The 23,729-nt window shown below is 39.9% G+C and overlaps 1 protein-coding gene across 1 annotated transcript in view; it reads left to right on the plus strand.

The window, feature by feature from the left end:
* The first annotated feature begins 3,460 nt into the window (after positions 1-3,460).
* The window catches only part of LOC107559140 (putative ATP-dependent RNA helicase TDRD12), a 21,769-nt gene continuing 1,500 nt past the window's right edge, over positions 3,461-23,729 (plus strand). The window contains exons 1-29 of the mRNA XM_016242875.1: positions 3,461-3,514; positions 3,854-4,018; positions 4,842-4,978; positions 6,687-6,806; positions 6,887-6,942; positions 7,021-7,106; positions 7,242-7,467; positions 8,427-8,545; positions 8,621-8,706; positions 8,865-8,910; positions 9,056-9,135; positions 9,300-9,380; positions 9,512-9,572; positions 9,664-9,771; positions 11,783-11,902; positions 12,746-12,811; positions 13,680-13,833; positions 13,939-14,066; positions 14,151-14,342; positions 14,422-14,550; positions 14,821-14,938; positions 17,608-17,747; positions 17,852-18,069; positions 18,180-18,261; positions 18,794-18,975; positions 19,618-19,825; positions 19,909-20,001; positions 20,103-20,275; positions 23,155-23,376. Coding sequence (XP_016098361.1) covers positions 3,491-3,514; positions 3,854-4,018; positions 4,842-4,978; positions 6,687-6,806; positions 6,887-6,942; positions 7,021-7,106; positions 7,242-7,467; positions 8,427-8,545; positions 8,621-8,706; positions 8,865-8,910; positions 9,056-9,135; positions 9,300-9,380; positions 9,512-9,572; positions 9,664-9,771; positions 11,783-11,902; positions 12,746-12,811; positions 13,680-13,833; positions 13,939-14,066; positions 14,151-14,342; positions 14,422-14,550; positions 14,821-14,938; positions 17,608-17,747; positions 17,852-18,069; positions 18,180-18,261; positions 18,794-18,975; positions 19,618-19,825; positions 19,909-20,001; positions 20,103-20,275; positions 23,155-23,376 — 3,620 coding nt within the window. The 5' untranslated portion in view covers positions 3,461-3,490. The remainder of the gene's footprint in view (positions 3,515-3,853; positions 4,019-4,841; positions 4,979-6,686; positions 6,807-6,886; positions 6,943-7,020; positions 7,107-7,241; positions 7,468-8,426; positions 8,546-8,620; positions 8,707-8,864; positions 8,911-9,055; positions 9,136-9,299; positions 9,381-9,511; positions 9,573-9,663; positions 9,772-11,782; positions 11,903-12,745; positions 12,812-13,679; positions 13,834-13,938; positions 14,067-14,150; positions 14,343-14,421; positions 14,551-14,820; positions 14,939-17,607; positions 17,748-17,851; positions 18,070-18,179; positions 18,262-18,793; positions 18,976-19,617; positions 19,826-19,908; positions 20,002-20,102; positions 20,276-23,154; positions 23,377-23,729) is intronic.

Consider the following 23,729-nt stretch of genomic DNA (forward strand, 5'->3'; position numbering starts at 1 on the left):
CTGGGTTGCGTACATATGTGTGGGGCGGAGCTATCAAAATAGGGGCAAGACCCTTTTGGGGTAGGAGCGTGTTTGTTTTGGTGATTTCAAATATCAACATTGGCTACCAGAAATAACTTACCCCACCTTTAATGATCAGTGACTCTTGATTGTCTCTTGTTGCAGTGAAGCTGCTCACTGTTAGTTAGAAAGTTAATTCTTCCCAGCAGTGGCTATATACTGTATGATTTTCAGATTCGACTTTGCCACTTATAAAAATTGAGGGAATTATATGTGATTATTACAAACATTCATTGCCTGCAAACATTCATTTGATGCTCAATAAGATAACACACGATTAAGAACCAAGAAGATGAAAATGTTTGAAGACGATTTGTCTAAATATTCCAAAATGACTGTAATGTACCTTTGCAGTGCTATAAATTCAAATGACCTTTGTAATATACACTGTATATATAGTAAGGAAAACAGTGTTTTCAGTTCTGCCTTCATATGAAATCTTTATCTGAAAGACAAAATTGTCTTTTTCTACCTGACTCTAGAATGCAGTTTTAGCCTCACCATTAAAACAAACAGAAAGATTATGTTTTGATGTCTGATTATAATTATGAGTATTATTTCAGCATGATGCTTGCCAATTACATTCAAATTAAACATCAGCAATGTCATGCCAAGACCTGCACAATATATGCATGCATGTATATAATTAATTTGGAATGTTAAAAAGAACATCTAAAACCAGGATAAACACAATCACTAGTAATTGTACTAATTGTGATAATTGTACTATATATGGAATATCTGATGAATAAAATGCTTCTAGCTAAAAGGGGCTTTGCTGATTGTTTGGACAGAAAGGTTGTAAAATGTAGATAATGTATCTGCTAGAAGGAGCACACTAGCATTTAGATTAACCTCAAAGCTGAGGTGGACTGGAACTTTAATGTGTAAAGATATTTTGTATTGTTCATTATATTAGTAAACATGACATTTAACACAATACACACGGACAATTTGATTTGTAGGCCTAATAAGATAATATCAAACAGCTATGCCTGCTTCTAATGACTAGACGAATGGTTACAACAATATAAAAGTGCATTTTGATAAGACTGGACAATGCACTGTCCCAAATATTTCATATTTTACGCAAACATAGTTAAGGCTAAACAACCAACTCATTGTTTTAAAGAAGATATGTGTGATTTATATTTGCTGCACTTTTTTATTGCAGAAAAAAGGAACATACAAACAATATCAATACAAAATATATAAGAAACAAACAGAGCATAGCGCAGATTCAATTTGAACATATAATGACATTACAAAGTTTTGATCATAGCACACGTGCATCACGGAGACGTCGATTTGACGTCTGCAATGCATTTAGATCTGCAAGACGTATTTTTTAGCGTTTACTCATCTGCAATATGTCTATTGGACGTTTCCTAGATGCCAAATAGACGCTTATTAGATGTCTTTAAGATGTTTATGATTTAGAATGCATGTAAAACTGACATCTTACAGATGTTTGTACACAGCAGATGCTTTCCAGATCAGTATTGTATGTATTTACATATGTATTTTACAACTCTGTTTTACATATTAGACTGTAGGCAATATGAGGAAGAAAGGAAAAACACTTAAAGAATGTATCATCAAATCAGGAAGAAAATGGGATATTAAAGACATTTTAGGAATAGATCATTCTCAAAGGGAAGTTGTTAAGGCACTAATGGATGTTTTGCATGAAACTGGTCTTATTAGAAGATTATAAAATGAGATCAGAAGCCATGATCTTACACACTCCAATATAGTAGGTGGCGGTATGCACCTTTAATGTTGGTCTGTAACTCGTCAAAAAGCTAAAAATAATAATAATAAAATTTAAAAAAGGGGTAAGAATCTTTTTCGTATTTTATGCTTAAATGATCATGTATTTGACACCCCACGAACGCTATTAACGTCATTAACTAACGCATTTAATGACTTCCATGTCTTTAAGAAGTGCTAGCAGGCAAAAATAATGTTTTTAGTTGCCTGTAAACACCAAATGTGCAAAAGGATTAGCTTAAACTCATAAACTCTTCCGTTAACTAACGTTACTGCGAATGTGCTGTTGTGTTGTTTTGGTACTCCAGCAGTTATATATGGATAAAAACTATTAAATATTAAAAACAGTCATCTTATTTTCAATTGCGTTTTCAATATGTGGACGCATAAATTGTGACATAATCCAAATGCAATTGCAAATCCTGCATTAGCGTTTGCATTTTCGCTTTCGCGAACGCACAGTGACTGCCAAATTTCAAATGAAAAAGCAAAGTCCATTTGCAACTGTATTTCCCATGTCTTGGGAGTTACGAGGCTGTCATATTTAAATAGCAATATTAATTGCGATTCCATTTGAGTTTTGGCAGGTTACATGCGCAACGCAGCAAGAGTGAAAAAGCAGACGTGGTAATTAATATTGCTATTTAAATATGACAGGCTCGTAACTCCTAAGACATGGGAAATACAGTTGCAAATGGACTTTGCTTTTTCATTAGAAATGTGGCAGTCACTGTGCGTTCCCGAAAGCGAAAATGCAAACGGTAACGCAGGATTTGCAATTGCATTTGAATTATGTCACAATTTATGCGTCCACACATTGAAAACACAATTGAAAATACAATTTGCTAATCTATTTGAAAATTGTCCGGAATATCGTTCCATAGTTTTTACTCCGGTAGGTCTTGCGACAGTCAATCGTTCATTCAACCGATTCGTTCAAACGGCCGAACGAGTCATTGAATCAGTCATTCAACCGTTTTGTTCAAAAACAACGAATCATTGAAGAGTTTCAGGAACGGGTTTAAGTGCAGCTCGGCGTTGCGGCGGCGGAAAACAAAGTAATTGCCAATATTGTGTCTAAAATGTAAGTTAATCCAACTGTTGTATAAAAACAATCATACTGCCTCCTTGTCGCTCCGTTAGCCTCTCAGGAACGACTCGTCTGTCAGTGTTGCTAGTTCATCGTGTTATTAGTAGTAACGGAGGCGGTGGACATTTTTAAATAGCAACATGTGTGTGTGTGGGAGTGTGATTTCACTTTAACTGTTGACTTGTTTCCCAACAGGTTTCTTAAATACTCCTAGTTTGCGTGATTCAGCAAATGGTCTTGACCGCAAACCAGCTGCGAGAGCTTCTGGGCCTTCTGATGGTGATCCGGTGTCATATATGGCAACAAATAATACTTGCATCTTCAGGGATCTTATCTATTCACGAACAGCTTGTAACACTCCAAAGAGAAAGGAAAACTTGAAATCGCATCATATGACCCCTTTAATAAAACCCTACACTTTTCATGAGATGCACACATACTGTTTCACAGCACTGTACACTGACTGTACATTTGCCGTCATGTTGATGTCTTGTAATTAAAATTTTTAATGCATTTTATCTTATTCTTATTCACTCGTTTGCAGGCTTTGCTGTGGAAATTGAAGAAATGTTAGAAATACAAATAATGAAGGTAAAGCACTACATGACAGCAGTTTCTATCGTATATGAAGCAAACAGCATTATTTTAGCATTGTTAAAATACTGTTATTTATTATTTTGTTTAGTTTGATTTTAAAGTGATTCGGTTTTTCTTTTTTTTATCAATTTTTTTTTAAATTTCTATATGCCTTCATAGACATATTGAAAGCTATCTTCCTTTGTATCTTTTGTGTGTGTGTGTATACAGCATATGCTAATTAAAACACAACAAGCTGACAGAAGAGCTTTTATAGCAAATATTTAATAAATATTCAGTCTACTCCAGTGACCACTTCATAAAATGTAACTAACACGCTCTGTCTTGTGTCAGATTGAAGATCCGGGATGCCTGTGGGCTCGAGTTCTGAAAGGATCAGGCATTCAGCCGGACAGTCCAGAGGAATATGAGAGCCTGAGAGTGAAAATGAACCTCTTCTACCACGAGGTCGACCTGGACGTACAGAAACTAAGGCCTGCTGAACTGAAGGAAGGGCTGGTATGTCATATCATTACATTTACATTAGTGTTGAGCGATATGCTCAATTTTCATATCGACCTATCGTCAGCCTGTGAGATCGCCGATACACAATATTATCGTGCTAATTTAATTATTTATTTACATAGTTTCATTGCCAGAAAGTGAACCAGCTCCAGCGTAAGACTAAAATCGGCACAACCCTAATTTACATTTAGTCATTTAGCAGACGCCTTTATCCAAAGCGACTAACAAATGAGGACAATAGAAGCAATCAAAATCAACAAAAGAGCAATGATACGCAAGTGCTATGACAAGTCTCAGTTAGCTTAAAGGAACACTCCACTATTTTTGAAATTAGGCTAATTTTCCAACTCCCCTAGAGTTAAACAGTTGAGTTTTACCGTTTTCGAATCCAAATAGAGTGCAAGTCTTAAAGGGTCAGAGCATGATATCAGAACATGGATATATATTAAAAATAATAACTTTTTGTGTGTAATATTTGGGTAGTTGACATGCTTGGAAGCTGCAATACTTGTAAGAGATTGATTTGTCCCGTGGTGTGACATGCTAGTCTTTTCACGCTGTCTTCTTAAATGAACATATTGACTTAAAATGAAGCAGTGAAGGAAAACAGTTGATTAAAACCAAGTAAAACTTTAAAAAGATAACCATTTATGTCACCTAAAATTTGCATTTATATAAATATCCCACTAAAATGTTGATGTTCATTTAAAATGGGGAGAAAAAAATTTAGTGTTTTGAGAGAGTATACTTGATTTTATAGGTTTGAATAATGCTTTCAGGTGATTGGTGCTGTAAGTTTTCCTGTCTCCTCTCTCAGGTGTGTGTGGTGTTCAGTCTGGCTCTGAAGAGCTGGTGTCGAGCTGTGGTTGAGTCTGTCTTTCAGGGGACGGTGGACATGCAGGCTTGGTGCTTGTTAGTAGATCACGGAGATCGAATCATCGTCGGAGCAGAGGAGTACGAGACGTTTTGTAGTTCTGATAAAGCACAGCTGACACAGAACTTCCTCCACAGGATGTCCACTAGGGCTGTCAAAAAAAATTTAGAATTTCGAATATTCGTCGAATTTAAAATAAAAATCCACATTCGAAAAAAATCTAATTTTAGGTGTGCGTTAAGGACGCAGCCTTATCAGTGGCGCACGAGATGCGATGACGATGCAAGTGTTGTTGCATTATAATGTTTTTGTTAGCCTGTTGAAGTTGAAGCCACTAGATGCGGCGCTGCTGCGTTGTTCATTAAAAATATCGCTGGAAAAGAGAACATCAATGCGGAGAAGATCTTGTTTACGTCAAAACTGAAACCAAGCCGTTCACACAGAGGTGGACATGCAGGCTTGGTGCTTGTTAGTAGATCACGGAGATCGAATCATCGTCGGAGCAGAGGAGTACGAGACGTTTTGTAGTTCTGATAAAGCACAGCTGACACAGAACTTCCTCCACAGGATGTCCACTAGGGCTGTCAAAAAAAAATTAGAATTTCGAATATTCGTCGAATTTAAAATAAAAATCCACATTCGAAAAAAATCTAATTTTAGGTGTGCGTTAAGGACGCAGCCTTATCAGTGGCGCACGAGATGCGATGACGATGCAAGTGTTGTTGCATTATAATGTTTTTGTTAGCCTGTTGAAGTTGAAGCCACTAGATGCGGCGCTGCTGCGTTGTTCATTAAAAATATCGCTGGAAAAGAGAACATCAATGCGGAGAAGATCTTGTTTACGTCAAAACTGAAACCAAGCCGTTCACACAGAACGCATATTTCACGCATTTTCTAGAGGGACATCTATCACCTTTGCACTCGCGTCTCGCACAAAAGAGCTGCATGTTTAGAAAGCCATGTAAAATTAATGCTCAATTAGTTTAACTTTAAAAAAACATATATCGAGACTTTATGGCAGTTTTTTTCCCCCATCCCACTGCATCTCATGTTTTTAAATGAAATATGTAATAATGCTTTCGGTCCTTTGTATTAAACTATGCATACACACATGATGCTGTTTTGTTTATAGTTGTTTAAGCAACTTAATTAATTATAATTGGTTTTTAAACATTATGCACTTTTTTTTCACAGATATAGTCATGTTAGCTTATGCTTTGAATAAACGTGCATTAGTACTATTTTGCTCAATGAGCCCTCTTGTGGCTTCAGAAGAGAAGCCAAAAGCTATTCTTCCCCCTAAAACATATATCGAGACTTTATGGCAGTTTTTTTCCCCCATCCCACTGCATCTCATGTTTTTAAATGAAATATGTAATAATGCTTTCGGTCCTTTGTATTAAACTATGCATACACACATGATGCTGTTTTGTTTATAGTTGTTTAAGCAACTTAATTATAATTGGTTTTTAAACATTATGCACTTTATTTTCACAGATATAGTCATGTTAGCTTATGCTTTGAATAAACGTGCATTAGTACTATTTTGCTCGATGAGCCCTCTTGTGGCTTCAGAAGAGAAGCCAAAAGCTATTCTTCCCCCTATAACTGAAATTATGCATTTTAAATTTGAATAAAATTTGAATTTTGATAATATTTAAGTACAAAATTCGAATTTAGTTTTTCAGCCATTTTGACAGCCCTAGTGTCAACATTACATTAGTACTTAGGTTTATCGAGAGCTTCGATCTGTACTCTTCATTAATCCATAAATGAATTTCCTCTCAGTGTGCGAACTCCTCTCGAGAAGTTCCTGCAGCTTCCTTTCAGAGTGAGGCGCTTTAAACTGGCAGGAATTCGTCCGATGACGCTTCAGGTGCCCGTCTCAGAAAACACAGCAGAGCTTGTGTAAGTCATTTCTCCTGAAGAAAGCTTTTGGCATCACTGCATGCATTCTGAGCCGCTGTTTGTATGTTTCTCTATCTCAGTCCATCTTCAACATGGGACAGCTCTGCCACAAAATACCTGCACAATCTATTACAAGGTAAAAATGGGCTTTAGTTATTCCAGCTCATGTTTCCTGTGAGTGTTTAGTGATTTTTGAGGCTCTGCTTGTTTTTAGTGTCAACTCTGGTTGAAGCCGTTCTGTGTGAAACGCAAGCAGGCTGCTCTGCCATTGAGCTCTACTTGACTATTAATAATACGAAGGTAAAATATGTTCACATTACATTTTTTTTCCATCCTCAAAACACAAAGTTGTCCCGAACAGGATTTTGAACAAGTGAGATTGACTGCAGGTGTTTTAGGTTAAATGTTATGTGGAAAATCACTGTCTTTGTGTAGCTGTGTGTGAACCATGAGCTCGTGGCGAAGAAGTTTGCCTGTTTCCTGAAAGAGGAGTCCAGTGCGCTGGAAGGGAACAGGAATGGAGATCGTGCTCCTATCAGCCTGGCATGGGACATCTACTCCAGCCCTCACCAGCTCTTAGAAATGAAAGGATGCTGTCCTGTCAAACCTCCACCATTCTCCATTCTCACCAGAAAAGAGCAGAAAGATGATCCTCGGACAGGTCATGCTAATGAATGAATGAAGATATACAAGGGTTGGACAAAATAATGTGAACATCAATTATTGTAGGGGTTAATATCATTTCAATGTGTCTGTGTGTTAGGGTTGTGTCAGTGAGGAACTTAGTTTTCCCTCTTTCCCTTGCTTTTAAATAGCTTGTAAAAGTGCCGTGCGCATTTTACTTTCACTTTCAAATAATTGGCAATTTGGCATCAATTGCTTGAATTCAATTCAAGCAACAACTAAATGCGTCAAACTCACTTAGCCTGTATATTAATCGTAGAACTTTTAGTAACCAAACTAATAAAAATACACCATGCTATAGGCTATGCCTAATATAAAATAACAAATACCTTACACAAAGTTTAAATAGGTATACAAAACTGAAAATCAGCAAACACTGTGGAACCAAATAAATAAGAAACATAGAACGTTTATTAGCAAAACGAATAAGAAAGCTTGGAGGCAAGGCATATACACCTTGATGTCAAATAAAATAAAATAAATTACACAAATTTCAAATGAAGTAAAAATCTGCAAACACTCTAGAACAAAATAAATTAGATATTAATGTTTTAAAAAACTTCCAAAATCACCTTGGATAAACGGGAAAAGACAACCGGCTTTTCAAAATCCAAAATATTGCCAAAAAAATTGGCGCTTTTGCATTTCGTTTCTAAACTAAATCTTCCGCCATCGTCTTGTCTGACTGTTTTCTTTAATATTTGTGTATTTTATATATGTAAAATTATATAGTTGGTCTAGTCCTATTCGCTGTACGTAAATTGTAATTGAATTACAAAATACGCCAACTATATCACATATTAGTATTTGCTGAGCAATGCGATGATATTCAGAGATATTACATTATTATGGCAGATGAAAACATAAATTGCTTACGTTAACGTAACTTTTTTTTGTTTTGTTTAACTAATTAAATTTACTTTGTTTCTCATTCAGAAACGGAAGACGTTTCTCATCTGGAGAGGCAGAAACCACAGTTGTCAGAGGAAGCAGACATGCTATCTCAGGTTAACCCTCGAGTCTCTAAACTGGCCCGCAATGCTGGAACGGATACTGTAAGTGTGCGTTTACAGTGGTATGGCGGTGTGCGTGTGTCTGCCAGTTAAACTTAGTTCTGTGGTTTGATTCAGATTGGCAGAGGATGGCGTATCAGAGCCGAGGCCACTGACATCTTCACAGATGAACGCAGTGCTCAGACTAACATTCACAAGCCTCAGTAAGATTTCCACCTGAACCTCGTCCCTCCTGACTTAATAGCTCATAACTCGAATATAATAAGTCAGGTGTCAATACAAACTGAAATATACTTGCCAACAATGTAGTTCAGTAAATAATAATGCAATGTTAAGGAATAAAGTACTTTTTTTTTCACAGATACATGAAGTTTAACACACTTTCACATTCAAAGCAGATTCCTCAAGTAAGTACTGATGTCTGTTAAAATGTAGTTTTGTAACTAATTATGTTTATTTTTTTATCTTCTGAAATTGAAGTAGTTGGTACATGAGTGAATAACGAATAGAAAATGAGTTACTGTGAAATGAAGTGAATTGAAATCTTTTCAGTCTTTTGAAGAGCAGCAGCACAGTTCTGATCAAACGGACAATAACCGCATCGCTTCAACACCAGCTGCAAGTTCATCATGGTAGGACCAGAGAGTTTTTTCGAACATGAGCGTGTCTGATTGGCGTCAAGTGAATCTGAAGCCAGCATGATGATACAGGGCCTACTTGAGACCAATTAGTCATTCTGCAACCCACCTATTTCATGTGAAAATATGGTTTTGCTTTTGTTTGTGTGTCTTCAAAGTGCGAGCGACTCCTCAGAAGAGCAGAAAGTGGCAGCTCCCTCACAAGAGCCCAGTCTTGAAGATCAACTGACCTCTTCTAGGTAGGTTTTACATTACCTCTAAACTTCAATTGCCCCCTGGGGCTAAAACATCTGTCAGTCATATTCATTTATTCTAATTTACTTAATCTTTTTCACCTTTTCTTTTTTTTTTTTTATGTAACTGTGGACAGACTTATGCAGTTTCTGAACCCTGATCCACTCAATCCAGCCCAAGAGTCTCTTGATGCCAAAGTAAGAGCCTCGTTGTTTGTTTTCTGTATTTGATCATTTCTTAGATCTTATGTGTATTCTGGTATTTAATCTCTCTTGTTTGGTTTCACAGGTTGTACGCTGTGACCCGGGTCACTCAGGAGTTTTAGTGCACGCCGCCCTTCGTGTTGAACCCTGCAGTAACCTGACACGTGCACCCATCAGTGAGAAATTCAGAAAGGTCAATTAGCATCCCTTAATAATGTTCATATTAGAACATTCACTGCATTATTTAGCATTTTGCATGATTTGACCCATTTCTACTGCAGAGTGTTATGGGAAGTGAGTCCGACTTAATTAACTTCCTACTGTGAGTGTACAAAAATGGTAGAATGTGAGGTATACAGTGCCCTTCACTAATATTGGCGCCCTTTGGTAAATATGAGCAAAGGTGGCAATGAAAATAAATCTGCATTGTTTATCCTTTTGATCTTTCATTAAAAAAATTCACTAAATTCTAACCTGTAATTGAAGCAAAGCAAATGAAGGTTGGGGGTTGGGGGGATTTCATCGTGAAATAAATGCTTTCTCTAGTTCATGTTGGCCACAATTATTGGCACCCAATTATTGCAACATCCTTTTCCCAAGAGAACAGCTCTGAGTTTTCTCCTATAATGCCTGAAGAGTTTGGAGAACACCTGATGAGAGATCAGAGACCATTGCTTCATACAGTAACTCTCCAGATCCTTCAGATTCACAGCTCCTTCTCTTCAGTTCACCACTCATTTTCCATAGGGTTCAGGTCAGAGGACTGGGACAGCCATGGAAAAAGCTTCATTTTGTGCTCAGTGACACACTTTTGTGTTGATTTTGATGTTTGTTTTAGATTATTGTCCTGATGGAAGATCCAACCACAGTCCGTTATAAGATTTCTAACAGAGGCAGTCAGGTTTAGATTTTGTATCTGTTGGTATTTGATAGAATCCATGATGCCATGCATCTGAACAAAATGTCCAGGACCTTCGGTAGAAAAAACAGGCCCACAACATTAGATCTAGCAGTATATTTAACCACGTGGTCATGGGGTACTTTTTATCCCTGTTTGTACTAAACCCATCTGATGGGTTTGCTGCCAAAAAGCTTTTTTAAAAAGGTTTTTTTGTTTTTGTTTGTTTCATCTGACCGTAGAAGCCGGTGCCATTTGAAGTTCCAGTCGTGTCTGACAGCTGAGTATGCTGGAGTTTGTTTTTGGATGAGCGAGGAGAATTTTTCTTGAAACCCTCCCAAACAACATGTGGTGATGTAGGTGCTGTTTGCTATATTTTTTAGGCTTTCTGACCCCAAGACTCAACTAATCTCTACAGTTCTCCAGCTGTGATCCTTGTAACATCTTTAGTTGATTGGAACCTCTTAATTATTGCCCTGATGGTGGAAATGGGGATTTTCAATGCTTGATAGCTCTTTTCTTACAGCCACTTTCTATTTTGTGAAGCTCAACAATCTTGTTCTGCACATCAGAAATACAGAGTTCTGGCATAAAACTCTAGATGGCGCAGTCCTATAGGTCTAACTCAATCTGACATAATGACATCATTATCACATGGCACAGCTTATTGGTTCTCTCCTGTATCGGTAGCCAATGAGCTCGGTGCTCAACATTCAAATATATGATTAGTGATAGCCGTAGCAGTTGCAGCTTGCTTCAGAAACCCTCCACCTTCCCCAGCTCCACCTGTAAAGATCTGCTATGTCATGTACATTACCATGCCAATCCCTCCGAGAGTTGTCATGACAGAACTATATTCTTTGGTTTTACTCATTGTGATGGATGATTAAGGGAATTTGGGTTCCTTTGTGTTCCTCATATTTATAATCCTGTGGAATTGGAAGTCATGGCTAAACAATTTCATTCTCCTAGTCTCACTGATGTGCCAATTTTTTTTAAATATGAATGGGAATATACTATATAGAGATATTTTACTCATAAGAATTTATTGGGTGCCAATTATTGTGGCCAACATGCATTGGAGAAAAACATTTATTTCATCATGAGGTTTTCTCCCCACTTTCAATTGTTTTGCTTCAATGAAAGGTTAGAATTTTTGTGTTTAACAATGCAGATTTATTTTCACAGCCACCTTTGCTCATATTTACCAAGGGTGCCAATATTACTGTAACTGCACAACTGTAATGATTTTAATATAAGATAATTTACCTGTTTGAGTTCACTAGGTAATGTTTTTATGTTTTAGTTCCTGTTGTGGAGGAAGTATAATGGACTGAATGTAGCAGAGAGTTACTGCTGGCCCGCTGTGGCACGCGGTTTTGATACGGTACTGGTGTCACACTGCGGTGACAGTCCTCTGTCCTACATTCCTCCTCTGCTGATGCTGTTACAGACGGTTTCTGTCGTCTCCAGTCTCGCTGCTCGCACCGGGGTGAGATTCACTGCTCTGTTATAGATAAAAGAAGAATACAGTTGCACGTCAAATAGTCACCGTGGCAACCTGATATTACAGTCAGTCTTGGGTGATCCAATCACAAGTGGACACTGCACTAAATACACAGTGCATTTGCATCACATTTGTAGACAACATTGATGCCAAAATAAGAATGAAATTTTTTTCTATATGCCTTGAAGAAAGTGATGGTATAGTATGTTTATATATGCAGAAGACTTCATAGAACATCTCTCATATGGTACAGCTCCACTGCTGAGCTCAGTGGGCCCCATGGTGCAGCTCCATATTTGGTTCTGGTGGGCCCTGTGGTGCAGCTTCATTCTGGGCTCGATCTGCCGATGGTGCTCCACCTTTGAGCTTAGTGGGCCATATGGTGCAGCTCCCTCTACCAACAATCTTGGGTGATCTAAGTACAAGTTAACACTTCACTAAATGCACGTTAAAAGTGGCCAATGCATCTTATTTAGTCACTCAAACCACTTTTTTTTTGGTCTACAATATTTGGAAAAGCCCATACATATGCACAAGAGTAGAAAATTCTGGGATTACTGGTCCCTTTGGTGCAGCTTCATATTTGGGCTCGGTGAGCCACAGCTCCACCTGTGGGCTTAATGGGCTCCACCATCAGTCTTGAGTGATCCAAACAAATAACAAATAACATTGAATGATGCCAAAATGAGGGTTTTAATTTTTTCTTAATATAGTTTGGGAAGAAAATAAGTTTGAAAAAGCGTACTGTATCCTCTGTCCTACATTCCTCCTCTGCTGATGCTGTTACAGACGGTTTCTGTCGTCTCCAGTCTCGCTGCTCGCACCGGGGTGAGATTCACTGCTCTGTTATAGATAAAAGAAGAATACAGTTGCACGTCAAATAGTCACCGTGGCAACCTGATATTACAGTCAGTCTTGGGTGATCCAATCACAAGTGGACACTGCACTAAATACACAGTGCATTTGCATCACATTTGTAGACAACATTGATGCCAAAATAAGAATGAAATTTTTTTCTATATGCCTTGAAGAAAGTGATGGTATAGTATGTTTATATATGCAGAAGACTTCATAGAACATCTCTCATATGGTACAGCTCCACTGCTGAGCTCAGTGGGCCCCATGGTGCAGCTCCATGTTTGGTTCTGGTGGGCCCTGTGGTGCAGCTTCATTCTGGGCTCGATCTGCCGATGGTGCTCCACCTTTGAGCTTAGTGGGCCATATGGTGCAGCTCCCTCTACCATCAATCTTGGGTGATCTAAGTACAAGTTAACACTTCACTAAATGCACGTTAAAAGTGGCCAATGCATCTTATTTAGTCACTCAAACCACTTTTTTTTGGTCTACAATATTTGGAAAAGGCCATACATATGCACAAGAGTAGAAAATTCTGGGATTACTGGTCCCTTTGGTGCAGCTTCATATTTGGGCTCGGTGAGCCACAGCTCCACCTGTGGGCTTAATGGGCTCCACCATCAGTCTTGGGTGATCCAAACAAATAACATTGAATGATGCCAAAATGAGGGTTTTAATTTTTTCTTAATATAGTTTGGGAAGAAAATAAGTTTGAAAAAGCGTACTGTATATGCACAAGTTCATAGATCGTCTCTGATATGGTGCAGCTCCACCTCAACCTTACTTTTAATGATCTAATCCCAGTTTTGCTGCTACATCTTGAGTGTCTCTCTGTCTGCAGCCCATAGCAGTGATCCTATGTCCGGGCTGGGAGAAAGTTCAGATGGTGCTGGAGCTCCTGGAGGACAGTAAAGCAACTTACAACCTCCATCCCACCAGTGTGCTGCTGGGTGTGGACCAGGAAGAGCCCAAAAAGTTCAAGATCCAGAGGAACTGTACGTTTTTATCTGAAGTAGAAGAGATGTCGATTGTGGAGAGCTTCATTAGAATCTGGACCAAAACCAAAGCTTGCTGTGTCTGTCTCTGTGATGTTAATAAAGGTCAGTTGCTGGTGACAACACCGTTTACAATGATGAGGCTGCTGGATGCTCAGTGCTTCCTGTTCCTGAGACTGTGTCACCTGGTGCTGGATGAGGCAGACGTCCTTTATTCACAAGCTCCTGAGCAGGTGACACAAGAGCACATTTTTAGAAGTTGATGCATACTCAAATTAGTTTTGACCAGTGTTTTTGCACTTTACCTCTCTGTGAAGATGTCAGTTATCCTGAAGCACTTCCAGAAGGTGGTCTCTGGAGAGGAGAGGTCCTCGTGCCCCAGGCAGATCATTGCGGTGGGCAGCAGCTGGAGCGCTGGGATAGAGGCTCTGGTCAGAGAGCACATGATTTACCCCTCCATCATCATAACCGTGATGGAGGAGGCAGCTCTGTACGGCAGGGTACATCAGGTCAGTCTTCATAAACTCTCCATTATTTCTCTACCGCCCTCTATTGAGCTCTGACATCCAGTCTGTGTTTCACATTCAGAGGGTTCAGCTGTGTCTGGACTGCGATAAGATCTCCGTTCTGCTCGGATCGCTGGACTTCCACCCGCCCAAACCCCAGAAAACCCTCATCATTACCAACTCCGCTGAGGAGACCGAGCATGTGTATAAGGTACGGAATTCCACCAATCACAGTGAAGGATGAGTAGTGATCCACCAATCAGATTTAAGAATTTAATCATCCCTCTGTGGTGATGAAGATCTAAAGTTCTCTGTCATGCTTAACATTACAGAATGATTTCACGAGAGGTTGTCCATTTTCTACTGGCAGTTAAAATGTTTGCTAGTTAAGATTATGGCAGTATTTTGAACCACTAATGTCTTAATGCTGATTGGCCTCTGCTTCTGATGGATTTTACTGTAATGTACATCTGTCATTCAGGCTGTGGTCAACACTGCTGTGTTCACACTGAAAGCTCATGAAGATGTGACAGATCAGTTTGATTTTGTCATTGATCAGTGGAGAAAAGACATTGGCCATGGAACGCAAGTTATTCTGGGTAAGTATTCGTAATGTCAGCTGTCAAACTAAATGTTTTAAGGTTTGTCTGTTTTTAAGTTATTTGTTTCTTTCCAGGTAATAATTTTAGTGCCCAGAGCAGACATTTTGTTGGTTAGCCAAAAAAAAGTTTTAGGTTTGGAGAACGTTCCTCTTGTTAACTTAACCTCTGTTATTCTTTATCTTCTATATGTGACCCTGGAGCACAAAAGCAGTCTGAAGTCACTGGGGTATATTTGTAGCAATAGCCAAAAATACATTGTATGGGTCAAAATTATTGATTTTTCTTTTATGCCAAAAATCATTAGGATATTAAGTAAAGATCATGTTCCATGAAGATATTTTGTAAATTTCTTACTGTAAATATATTAAAACTTAATTTTTGATTAGTAATATGCATTGCTAAGAACTTCATTTGGACAACTTTAAAGATGATTTTCTCAATATTTCGATTTTTTTGCACCCTCAGATTCCAGATGTTCAAATAGTTGTATATCGACCAAATATTGTCCCATAACAAACCATACATCAATGGAAAGCTCATTTATTCAGCTTTCTTATGATGTATAAATCTCAATTTTGAAAAATTTACCCTTATGACTAGTTTTGTGCTCCAGGGTTTATAAGCTTTATTCTTTATTTGTTGTTTGGTAAACATAAGCCATGAATCTCATAACAAAAAAAAAAAGGATTTAATTATTAAAAAGAAAAAAATAAACAGGTAGCCCATTTATCATTAAAGGGGTCATATGATGCTTTTTTAAAGATCATTATTTGGTGTAAGTAACGCCCCTTTCCATAATCGCGAGCTTCAGCTTTCAAAATAAATGTAAAGACAGAACAAGAAAGGGGAACAGAGTCGCGTGACAGACACAGTGAAGAAGCTGGCATGTGTTTGCAGTACACAAGCCACGGTTAAGACCGCTGACTCCACTGTGATGTTACCCTGTCTCTCTCTCTCTCACACACACGCTCGCGTGCGCGCACGCACACACAAGCTTGTAACACTCCAAAGAGAAAGGAAAACTTGAAATCGCATCATATGACCCCTTTAACACAAAATAACCTATTTTATATGTACGTTTTTGAAGTAACTTATTACAAATAATTAATTAACACAAAAAAAACTCCATGTATTGTTCTGGAAAGGTTAGTTCATGGTTTTAAAAATAAAACCTAAAAATAATCATTAGAGAACATTCAGAATATGTTTTTAATAGGTTGTTTAAAAAAATCAGTTTGCAAATTCTGGGAAGGTTTGTTTAGGTTATAAAGATACTTAAACATAATCCTTAGAGAACTTTCTGTGTAGATTCTTAAAGGGGTCATATAATGCTACATGCACTTTTACAAGTTGTTTGAACTGAAATGTGTGTTGGCAGTGTGTGTACACAGCCACCCTAAAATGATCAAAATCCACCCAGTGTTTTTTAAAAACAATCTGATTAGATCTTTACCCCTTTCTCAAATCGAGCCGATCTCAGATGCCTGTCTGTGTGACGTCACACAGACAGGCCCCTCCCACGATAGTTTGATTGACAGTAGCGTTTCAGCACAGACTGGACTGGTGTCTTACCTTAGCTCCGCCCTGAGTGACTGTCATCAGTCCGCCATTGTTTCACCGCCGGAGCAGATGTAGACAAGAATGGCTCTTAAGCGATTGAGGTGTTCTGTTGTTGGATGTAATAATGAACATAGCAGTCGTCATTTACTCCCGACATCTGAGCCGCTGAACTCGCAGTGGATTACACTGTTTCTGAAGGGAATGCGCCCCCGATCTACATAAATGCGTCTATGTTCGTGCGAATCATTCATGATTCATGATGCAAGTTTCACAATGAATGCGGCTAAAGTAAACAGTCTCTCTGAGAGCAGCTCGGAAGAGAGGGGCGGGGTCAGCAGAGCTCATTAACATTTAAAGGAAAATGCTACAAAAACAGCTTGATCTGAAAAGAGAAAATGGTTTTTTTACACTACCATTGAAACATTTTTTAGCCAAACTATGTTACAGACTTTTCATTAAGACCCCAAAGAATCATATCAACTTGTGGAAAATGGGCATCCTATGACCCCTTTAATACGTTGGTGCCTGTAGGCCTGTCGCGATAATTACTATATATGACCACAAAACCAGTCATAAGGGTCAATATTTTGAAATTGAGAGTTATACATCATCTGAAAGCTGAATAAATAAGCTTTCCATTGATGTATGGTTTGTCAGTATAGGACAATATATGGCCGAGATACAACTCTTTGAAAATCTGGAATCTGAGGGTGCAAAAAAATCTAAATATTGAGAAAATCGCCTTTAAAGTTGTCCAAATGAAGTTCTTAGCAATGCATATTACTAATCAAAAATTAAGTTTTGATATATTTACAGTAGGTAATTTACAAAATATCTTTATGGAACATGATCTTTACTTAATACCCTAATGATTTTTGGCGTAAAAGAAAAATTTTGACCCATACAATGTATTTTTGGCTATTGCTACAAATATACCTGTGCTACTTAAGACTGGTTTTATGGTCCAGGGTCACATATAAGGTAATGGTTAAAAAAAAACTACAAAAGACATTCCTAGAAGGTGAGGAACTGGCTACCCAAACAACCAAACGGGACTATGTGCTAATATTAGGGAGCATTCAGTGTTACTCTCATTCCTCCTTCAGTTACCACCAACGACTGCCTTAAGGCTCTCGGGATCCGGGACGCCACATGCGTGGTGCATTATGGGTTCCCCAGCTCCCCCAAGCTCTTTGGCAGCCGTCTGTTCTGCCTGTCAGAGAATTTCAGAAACCTTCCAGACATGGTACTTGCTTTGGTTGATCTTGTTCTGTGCATTTTTCTGAATATTTCTATGTGTTCTATATAAGAGAGTGTGACGTAAGCTTTGCTTCGTAACGTCCTGCACAGGATCATGCCGAGAGCTCCTCTCCTGCAGCTCAGTCGGTGTTGCTGCTGTCGGAGCTGAACGCCCGTCACGTGTGTGGCGTCCTGCGGTACCTGAGGAGAAGCGGCGCTCTTCTGCCCCCTGAGCTGCTACAGTTTGCTCTGGGTGTCCAGCAGGCCAAAGAGGAGCAGAAGACAGACAGACCCCTCTGCTCCTCGCTCAAGAGCTTCGGCTTCTGCAGGTCTCTGCTTCATTGTAGTGCTTCCGCCAGGTGTTAATAGTGTTAAATGCAAGTAGTTATTTGTAAAGAAGTAATAACATCATTTGAAAATGTATTCTCACTCTCAACAGAGACAGCACAGTTTGTCCGGATAGACACATGATCAACAAATCCCTGGATCATCCAAAGCACCCTGACTCTGGGACTGTCATGGTTAGTTAAAAGAACTTAGAAATCATAAAGCCAAAAACCATATATTTTACAAGATGTGGAAAGCATCTGGAATTCAGTCATTAAAAAGGAATCTGTTGTAAAATGTGGAATTTCAAGGAATTAGGCAAATTTTGGCTTTTGTACAAATTTTGTACAACTTGCTTTTTAACCACAAAAATGGTTATTTAAATATGAGGTCACCATTAAGTGGGAATGTTCTGCATGTGTGAATGAATGAGTGATGCAGTTTCGTCTTCTACACATGCTCAATCCTCTCCTATTGAGCACTTCATTTGACAAAAATACAGGTAAGGGGTTTAAAAAGTAAAGGGAAAAAAATAAAAGGTTACTTTTTAATTACTATTTTATGCCACAGAATAGCTTTTCAGAATTTGTTCTTGCGTGTTTTGAGATCTTGTCATATTTTTTATTTTAATAGCACTAAATATTAATTCTGGACCTTATATATTGATTGTCACCGTTTGCCTTCTACTAGCAGTTGACTGTAAATGTTTCTTTCGATTTTCAAAAGGTTTTGCCGCTGTGCATAAAGTCAGCGAATGTGTACTCTGGCCGCATCGTGAGCCAGAAAGACGATGGTTATGAGACTCTCGCTGTTCAAATGAACGCACACTACGCTATTGAGAGACGCTGTGCTGTGGAAGTGCTGAAGGGAGAATTATATGCCGTTCAAGAGGAGAATATCTATAACCGGTAATCTCTCAGATGCCCTCTAGTGGGACACTTTACGTACACATCATTATGGAAACCTGTTATTTATGTTTTACATGCAGTAGTACCTTTCAAATGTTTGGAAAACATTTTTATTTCATTTTTTTTTTAAGGAAAAGAACACTTGTATTCAGCAATTATGCACTAAATTAAACAAAAGTGATCAGAAAGATGATGTTACAAAAGATTTCTATTTCTAATAAGTGCTGTTCTTTTGAACATTTTATATTAAGCAAAGAATGACGAAAAGATTGTCAGATTTCCACAAAAATATTAAGCAGCACAACTGTTTTCAACATTGATAAGTGTTTCTTGAGCAGCAAATGAGCATATTAGAATGATTTCTGAAGGATCATGTGACACTGAAGACTGGAGTAATGCGTTGTATCACAGGATGAAATTACATTTTAAAACATTAAAATAGTAAACAGTTACTTTAAAAATATTTCACATTATTACTGTTTTTAATGTATTAAATAAAATGCAGCCTTGGTGAGCAAAACACACTTCTTTCAAAAACATTGAAAGTTTACCAAACGGTTATGTATGTAAATGAATGAATTACATGTCAGTTGAAAATACAAGTTCATGGGAAATAATTGTTTGATTGTATATCGGTTCTAGGGTGTGTGTGATTGAAGTGCCGGAAAAAGGAGAGCAGCTATTCAGCAGCGTCACTGCCTGCTTCATAGATGAAGGCCGCACACAGGAAGTGAAATCACACCAGCTACTCCAACTTCCTCCTCAGTTTCAGGATTTGCCAGGCCAGGCTGTGGAGATCATCCTGTGCAAAGCGCAGCCCGTCGACGGGGAGGTGGACTGGAACCCCAAGGTCTCAATAGTCCTACTGAAAGAAAACATTTCTTCAGTTTGTACATAAACGGCTGTTTTAGAAAAGCAAAATGTTTATTTCAGGTGACCAGAGCCATCAGTCTGAAGATCAAAGGGAAGCTGCATCAGGCCAGGGTTGTGATGAGTGTGGGAAATACTGTCTGGGTTAATCCTATGGTAGGCGTTTAAGATGTTTGCATCACAGGCCTTACAAGGTTTTGCTGGTCCAGTCTGAAGACATTCTAACGCTCTTTTCGGCATTTGTTTTCCTCGTGCAGGTGCGCATGACACGTGTTCCTGGTCTGAAGACCTACATTAATGAGTATAATGTCCATGCTGAGATCTTGGCCTCTGGGTTTGGTGTCAATAATCCTCAGCACTTGGACCTGCTGAAGAAAGTTTTCCAGGGAGACGAGAACGCAAACACACTCCAGCACTTGACAGATGACAGGTTTATTACTATTGTTCAGATCAGTTCACAATAGAAACGAATAGAAATATACATTTTGTCAAGAAAATCAAACCTATTATTAGGTACATTATGAATTTTTTCATAGTTAGTTATTTTTCATTATGAAATATTGGTCACATTTCACAATAGAAAGAAATAGAAATATATTTTCCTTTCGAAACGGTCTCCTACGTTGCTTTGTATCACACTTAGGAGGGAAATTCTTCTTCCGAATAGTGAAGCTGGATTTGCTAACGTTTGTGCAGCAAACTGCCTATATAAGTCATCGCTGAATGCCATTTCATCAGAATCTTTCTCCTTCAGCACGAAGATCATCTCCTCGCTGGACTACGAAGAGCGAAGAAGCCTGCTACTCGCGGAAGAAGAGCCCCAGCAGAGGAAAGACGCTCTCCCGCTCAGTGCTTCTCCCCTGTGGCCATCTGGCGAAAATCCAGAGCTAATTTCTCCTTCTAATTAAGCAAATTTTGTCAATGTTGGCTTTAAAATGACACGCCACGTGCAGGGCCCCCCTGCATGAGTCAGACGAGCACAGTGACTGCGTCGCTTGCCTGGGCCATGCTCACGCTGAGGCAGCACTCACAGAGACGGCCTGCTCTCATTGCGAGAGCATGAGTCTCACCTTGCTACGCTCGCGGATCGCTTTCTTCAGTGAAGGCGATCCTGCCCCTCGCACTCTCCCATTTCTCTCCTCCCAGGAGCCTCGGAGGAAGAAACGGCAGAGTCAAAAAGCTGAGCAGACGGGCTCGAGCAAGCTCATGCCGGCACATGGCCCGCATGCCTTGCCTTCCCCGCAGCGAGATGATTCCCCAGTGCTCTTCTCCCAAGAGGATCAGCGCCCCCTTTTCTGGAGCGAGCTGTATGGTCACCTTTAGAGGATCTGAAGATCTGCTGCCATGTCACTGGCGGCCTCTGATGCAGATTGCTCTGTGGAGTGCCCCGACTCCCTTCCGCCCAAAAAATCTGGTGGTGTATGGCCCAGTGTGGATAGTGAGCTCATCCACATTTTCACAAAGGCCGTTGAAGAGCTCGGCTTGGAGTGGTCGGCCCCAGAAGAGCCCGCCTACAGCCACCTGGATGAACGCCTCGCGCTAAGGCACCACCAAAGAGCCCCCCGTCAGAGACCCGCACCATTCTTTCCAGAAGTTCATGCCGAACTCAAGTCGTGGTGCGCCCCCTACTCGGCCCGCATCCACTCTTCTGCCTCCGCAGCCCTCACATCTGTTGATGGTGCAGAGCAAAGGGGCTACAAGAAGATCCCTCCTCTTGAAGAGGCGTCGCTACACACCTCTGCCCGGCCACAGCTGGAAAATCTGCCAAGGCTGTTCATCCATCCAAGCCCTGCAGAACCACCTCAGCCCTAGCGGGTAGGGCCTACTCTGCAGCGGGACAGGCAGGCTCCACGCTTCACACTATGGCGGCCCTCCAGGTTTTCCAGGCCAAACTCCTCCAAGCCATGGATGAGTCCGGCCCAGATCCAGTGACTTTCAGGGAGCTGCGCAGCGCAACTGACCTGGCCCTGTGCGCCACAAAGACCACAGCCCAGGCGATCAGTAGGTCAATGGCCGGTTTGGTGATGCTTGAGCGCCACCTCTGGTTAAACCTGACCGAGATCAAGAATGCAGACAGGACTGCCTTCCTCGACTCCCCAGTCTCCGTGACCAGGCTGTTTGGACCCACTGTTGATGGTTTCGTGGAACGCTTAAGTCGTCGCAAGCCATGCACCACTTCTCGACTAAGCGCTCCAGCTCAGCGGCTGTTTCAAGTCACCACAAGGCTCTGTCAACTCAGCCTGTGAAGTCTGCTATGTTGCCTGCTCAGCCTCAGTCCAAGCCCGAACCTGAGCTTGGACAGCACCCTCAGCCTACAAAGCCCCAGTGCCCTTGCCCCAAAGGGACATTGGGACCTGAGCCGCAGAAGCCGTATTGATCTGTCAGGAGAGAAGAGGAGAAGGCTAAGTCCCGCCGAGGCCGGACTTCCCTCGAAGAATTCTCACATTTGCCTTCCAATCCCCCATTCAGCTCTGGGTGCTGGAGGCTTTGTTCATTGTGTCAACACCGAGCCCATCCCACTCACTTTGCATGTGCCCAAGCACCAACTACCACTGGGATAGCGGACCCACTGGCTATAAAGAGCACTTCTCCTCTTCGATACATTGCGATGGTCAGTTCCCTGCCTCTGTGTAGCAACCTGTCATCTGAAAAATGTCCTCCCCTTCCCACCCAGCTGGAAAGCCATCCTGGGCACATCAAGTTGGGTTCTACAGACAATTCGTTTCAGGACAACGATGCTCACGTTCGCTGTTCCGACGTGCAGTGTTTTCTGGTGAAAGAAGCCGTCGAAACGGTCCCGCCAGAGAACAGTGAGGAAGGCTTTAACAGCAGTTATTTCCTCGTCCCAAAGAAAGATGGTGGGCTCAGGCCCCTGAGATCCATTCAGGATGCTGACTTTGAAACAGATCTGTGTGTAGTTTTGCCCAGAGGACTAGTTCATATCAGTGGATTTTAAAGATCCTTACATTCATATCCAAATACCCCCTCAACACAGACCCTTCTTGAGATTCCCGTTCGAGGGGGTGGCTTACCAAACTTCAGTATTAGTATTCATATTAGTGTTAGCATTCGGAAGAGAATGGAGTTCCCCCCTAAGCATGATTCAACGCAATGCTCATTCCTGTTATCTCAAGAAACCAATATTGCATTAGAAACCGGAGCAATTTTGTGTCAAGAAAACCAAACAATAACAAGTTTATTTTTATTTTCTATGCTGATTCGCTCCCCAACAGAATTGCCCAACTAACTTTAGAATTAATAATTATTTACATATATATATATAAAAAACATTCTTTTTTTGTTTGACAGGTTTGAGAGCCCTTCGTCATCCTCACAGCAGAGAGTTGAGGTTACAGAAGACGTTCTGACCAGTAGGATGAAGGATGTAGTCAGCAGTCATAATGCCATGGACTTCAGCCAGACTCCCATCAGCCCCCAGAACAACAGTGCTGTCCAGTGCAATGGAGACCTGAAGGACAGTGATGATTATGATGAAGATGATTCTTCAGAGGGAAGCATGAATACAATGAGGTTAGTATATGTTTAACTGATGTATTTAAAAAAATATCACCTGAATGTATTTTAGAATGTCTTGTTTAATGACATTTCTTATAGTACTATTATGATTGAGTCTATAGCTTAAAGACATGCCACGCTACTCAAATCGTTTTCCATCAAATTGCTATATTTGTACAAACTGGCTGACTTCAAGCTGCATGATACATTAAGTATAGATGCTTTTCACTATAAGTTCATCTTTTTGTGGTTTTATGGTTTTCACTACATACAGTAAATGTCTTTCATCCTCCTATCTTTCCATTTGCACTGTTGCATTATTTATTTAGTTTTTTCAAATTGAAAGTCATCAAAGCCATTTTGTTCAA

Source organism: Sinocyclocheilus grahami, unplaced genomic scaffold (genome assembly GCF_001515645.1).
Source record: "Sinocyclocheilus grahami isolate Dianchi unplaced genomic scaffold, SAMN03320097.WGS_v1.1 scaffold675.1, whole genome shotgun sequence".
NCBI lineage: Eukaryota > Metazoa > Chordata > Actinopteri > Cypriniformes > Cyprinidae > Sinocyclocheilus > Sinocyclocheilus grahami.